The following is a 5,678-nucleotide window of genomic DNA, read 5'->3' on the forward strand; positions in this document are numbered from 1 at the left end:
CACTAACTATTTGAGCCTGTAAGTCCACAAATTTAAAAAAGGTTCAAAAGACTCAAGATGTTACAGTACTAAGAGAATTACGACACACTCGAAAGATTTTGGAGATCAAGTTTGAGCGTCTCAATGGTGATTTAAAAGTTCTTTTATATTTGGTTATACATTCTCATGTTTCATACAACTTAGATCCACTAATTTAGCGTGTTGTTACCTCTTAATGGAATGGCTCAGCGATGAATGCTGGATTATTCAGTACTCAGCGCGTTTATTTCTTACAATTGAATGAGATGATGATGAGTGGTTCAGATATTCAGTATTGAACTATTCAGAGCTAAAATACTTTCTTAACCATTAAGCAAATAAATTTTATGTAATACCTTTTTTAAATTATATCAATAATACTTATTAAACAATTATATATTCTACTTTTTATTCATATAAAGTATAAAGGTTAATAAGTTAATTTTAGACCATTAACGTTGCTCATTCATAATTATCATCAAACAATTTATTATCATTCAAAATCAAAATCATTTTGAACCTTTAAACAACACTAAAATCACATTTTATTAACTACTACGTACAATTTTTAACTCAATCCACACTGGCTCTTTAATTAGCACTCTTTGAGAAACAAGTGCTAAGATAGACGGTACAAAGAGACATTTATAGTCCACAATTATTCAATAACATATAAGGTAAGTTTGAATGGAAAACTAAATAAAGCATATAATATGAGACATATGTACCATAGCCGGTGTGATCTTTAATAGAGCGCTCTCCTTTACTTGAGAATTAAACCGGTTCCGCTAAGTTTATCATCCATCAATTTATCTATTTTTTGTTTCATCTCATTTGTAAAGTAGTTTTTCCAATCTCCATCTTCACCCTTTCTAAAATAAAGCTTGTTTTCCAACCCGCCAACTCTATTACTTCCCGTTTTATTAACTTCCAAGTTGCTCATATTCTCAAAACTACATAAACTTGTAATCTTTTCAATAACGCCCGCTTTCTCTTCTTCAGTCGAAAAGGGGTAACCCATGAACTCTGCAAGCCTCTTCGCATTGCTTGTAGTGTCTTTTTTTAGATCTTCGTATTTCAATAACAGAAATATGTCCGGCCTTTCAAGACTTGCTTTCCAGTACCCTAAAATATGATCCCAGTAAGGTCCATACCCCGAAATGCCCTGACAGAACTCTTCAAACGCTTCCTCAAACGGCGCATCTTCACAGGTTAAGTTCAGCGCTTTCCTAAGGAAATGATAATGTGAAACTATGACGTCTTTGGTGTTGCGATACACGTAAACTATCTTGCAGTTTGACGCAATAACTGATTCGGGCAATGAAGGGTAAGGAAGGTGTGTGGCGACAAGTGGTAGGCTCGAGTTTTTGTGATTTTCCACAATCTTTTCAAGGTCTCTTTCTAAGAATGGAACACATTCATGAACATTTTTGGTGAGTAAAGGAGTGGTGGAATCATCAAACTTTTGTCGGGTTACGATGGCAAAAGCCAAAGACTTGACCCAAGTTGTGCCAGTTTTTGGGGAACTACATAGAAATATATCGGTCGGCTCGGCCTTGAAGGTTTGTTGAGCTAGATGTCCTCCCACAACTAATGTTTGACTCGTCCAAAAGTTTTGATACTTGTAAAAGGCTATGTTGCCTTTGGACCAGCTACAAGTGTGTTGAGGAAGTGTTTTCAACATATCTTCCATTAATTACGGATGTTTAGGATGATGTAACAGGTTAAATTTTGTTTGTTTAGTGAGGATTGTGAATTCAGTGAATAAATTAACAAGTCTAATTTTATAGATATATGGATTCAGGTATCGTGCTTTGTGTTTCTTATATACTCGTATATGAAGTTACTAAATCTTGATACTTACATTTTTGATAAAATAATATGGATCATAGGTCTAGGTAGGTAGTAGCAGGTTATCATCTGATTTTTTTATTATAATCATTATTATTATTATTATTACTACTCCTTATCATTATTATTATTGACGAAAAACAAGAAATTAAATTATAAGCACCCGAACCATCATAAAGATTATAAGACCACTCCCATCCACACACCCTGAAGTGTGTCATCGGAGCTGCCCTCGGACAGCGCCGATGGCAATCGAACCGCCCTCCTCCTCCCTCGCACGCCCTCAAGCACACCGCCCTGGTTCACTCCTTCTCAAGCATTTTCCATGACATGTTCTTGGCCCATTTTTTGATTTTTTTGACCGTTGCCATTTACATCCAACAACTATTTTGTCATTTAATTTGAAACAACCCGAATCCGTTTACCGAAAACGAAACACTTTTTTTTTATAGGTTAGATCTCATTAATACATAATATTTCTATCTTTGTTTTAACCAGAAACATAATATCATAACGACACGTTTAACTATTTACAATGACCCTTGGTACACAAATGATACATTAGAAAAGCATTTGTAATAATGACTCAACCGCACAAAATACGGGTTAATACTCAATGACCCAACCCGATACCAAGAGCATAATTTCGGGGACCACCAAATCCCCAATCCGCCTCCAATATCCAAAAGCTACCCCATCGAGCCCAAGTGCTCCTACGCATCTAGTCTAACAACCAGCTAGCTTCACAATCACAATACCTGTAAAAAGGTAAACAACGAGAGGGGTAAGCATAAAGCTTAGTGAATGCAATAATTATACATATACATATATAATCTACTTACTTTCATACACTTACACAATTACCGCATACGAGCTAGCAACTCAATAACCATGCAATCACAATGCAAAACTAAATATCCTCAATTCACAACAAGCTAGCTTCGCCAATAGCATATAGTTCACAATTTAATATGCTAATACAAAACTCACACAACCATGGTTAACCATAAGTACAAGGGAATGGTACTCGCGAATGACCATCGGTGTTCTCAACAACCATTAGTGTACAATGCCATATATCACTAATCCCTAGGTGGTATCGAACGCCCAAACTTTAAACCACCCTTAACATGAAATGTGGTATCGAACGCCCGAACTTGAAACCCACACTTCACGCCCACACACACATGATGATGAGGTATCGAACGCCTGAACTTTAAACCCTCATCCCATGCCAACACGATGTGGTATCGCACGCCCGAACTTTAATCCCACATCGCATCCCACATAAATAAATACATTATATACATACACGTATAATTATTCCACTCACCTTGAAATGCCCGCACAAGTCATGTATAACATGATCCCCGTCCACAAATCCGAGCAAGTAACCACCTATATCACACATAGGCACAATATGCACATAAATAACAATTCTCTAAAAGAGAACCCGACACTCACATCCCTTAATCGAGGGATCTCACCTTGCTCGTTTGACCCGTCCATTTATCTCCTAATGAGCTCAAACCAATTACCACTCCGGATTGTATTTTAAACCCACACTAATAAGTTCAAGTTAACCTAAGTTGTACTATACACTAACTAGACCAACCTAGGTCCCGACACTAGATTACTACTTAGGTAGTGATCATTTCAAACGCCATTTACACCAAAGTTACAACATATGCAATATTGACACATATTGCACTTGACCACATTTGGCTTATGTTAAAAATACCACTTTGACTCAAAATCACTTCTCATGAGCGGCTACTTCCAAAAACGTCATTTAACACTTAATACAAGTGTTTAAACATCCATTTGACTAGAACTAGTGTCATTACCAAATTCGACCCAATCAACTTACCCATTTTGACATAAGTCCCAAAAACGCCCAAAATCACTAACGGCTAGTGATTATATTTCAAAAACACCAATTAACACCTAAATCAAGTATTTACATACTTGATTCACCAAAATTAAACTTGACCCAAAACTTATTTTGACACTAAACCAAAGTCAACACCCATTTTGAGTAGCAACCCTGTTCATAAGAACACCAAAATCACTAACAAACTTTCAACCTAGTAATTTAACACCCAAACCATGACAAATATTTAACGACCCGTCAAAGTACACTTGACGACTATTGTTATCTTAGTCCCACAGCTTGATCATAACTCTAAATGAATTTAATAAATAACTTTGCATTCTTTATTTAAAAAAAATGATTTCCTATAAAGGAAACCTACCAAAATATGTAAGTTTAGAAAAACCATACATAAATACTTAACCAAAAGTTGACCAAAACATAGTTAACAAACACCCACAATTTAATGTATCAAAATTGAATGCAAGTTAATGTTTAACAAAAGCTGCCATCATAAATATGCAGACTCTCTAAGCACAGCGGGGGCAATCAATCATGAACCTGAGAATAAAACATGCGAGTAACTGTCAACAAAAATGTTGAGTGAGTTATAGGTTTGATATTGCAAACAATAATCAATTTAAACCATAATATTTATGTTTGAAAACATAAAGACTTATTTTGGACCACAAAATTATATGCTCGAAAACATATAAAAACATTATTCCATTAACCCGTGAGCTACCTGGTAATCACTTGACCATTTCTGTACCCTTACCAAACAATAGTATACACTGATGATAATGCTAAAAACGAACATATATTTCATAGCATTATTCCTCAAGAAAGACAAGCTTTTTGTTGCAATTGTTCTATTTACAAGTGATATTCGTTTAAATAATAAAAGGTGAAGACAAAAGACAGATTCGACGAATTGAAGACGCAAACGACCAAAAAGCTCAAAAATACAAAATACAATCAAAGAGGTTCCAATTATTGATAAGAAACGTCTCGAAATTACAAGAGTACAAGATTCAAAACGCAAAGTACAAAATATAAAATTGTACGCAAGGACGTTCGAAAATCCGGAACCGGGACCAGAGTCAACTCTCAACGCTCGACGCAACGGACTAAAAATTACAAGGCAACTATGCACATAAATATAATATAATATTTAAATAATTCTTATCATTATTTATATATTATATAAATAAATAAAAACCGTCGGCAAGAGAGACTCCAAATTGGGTGAGCTGTATTTACAAACTCCGCGACTCGCGGAGTTTGAAGGCCAAAAATGCCGCGAGTCGCGGAGCCCCAAGTTTTGAAACTCCCTATAAAAGCAACCGAATTCTGAGCATTTTTTCATCATCATATATCATTCTCTCTATCTATATACGTAAAATATATATATATATAATTTATATTTTAATTTTAATTTTAATTTTAATCCTAATAATAAGGGTATGTTAGCGAATGTTGTAAGGGTGTAAGTCAAAATTCTGTCCGTGTAACGCTACGCTATTTTTAATCATTGTAAGTTATGTTCAACCTTTTTACATTAATGTCTCGTAGCTAAGTTATTATTATGCTTATTTAATCCGAAGTAATCATGATGTTGGGCTAATTACTAAAATTGGGTAATTGGGCTTTGTACCATAATTGGGGTTTGGATAAAAGAACGACACTTGTGGAAATTAGAATATGGGTTATTAATGGGTTTTATATTAATTAAACAATACCTTGTTAATTTAATATACAAACTTATAATTTGACGTATTTATATATAACCACATACGCTTGACTGGGTACGGTGGGCGGGATATCTATAAATACCAATAATTATTCATTTTACCGGATACGGAACTGGATTAATAGTTAATAGACTTGTTGAAACAGGGGTGAATTACATTCAAGGGTAATTGGTGTAATTGTT

General features: G+C 34.8%; 1 protein-coding gene across 1 annotated transcript; it reads right to left on the minus strand.

The window, feature by feature from the left end:
- Positions 1–781: 781 nt before the first annotated feature.
- LOC139860561 (flavonol sulfotransferase-like) lies at positions 782–1,711 on the minus strand. The gene has a single exon (XM_071849311.1). It carries the CDS (start codon positions 1,709–1,711, stop codon positions 782–784), a length of 930 nt encoding a protein of 309 aa, XP_071705412.1.
- Positions 1,712–5,678: the final 3,967 nt, after the last annotated feature.

The sequence above is a fragment of the Rutidosis leptorrhynchoides genome, chromosome 7 (assembly GCF_046630445.1).
Source record: "Rutidosis leptorrhynchoides isolate AG116_Rl617_1_P2 chromosome 7, CSIRO_AGI_Rlap_v1, whole genome shotgun sequence".
Classification (NCBI taxonomy): Eukaryota; Viridiplantae; Streptophyta; class Magnoliopsida; order Asterales; family Asteraceae; genus Rutidosis; species Rutidosis leptorrhynchoides.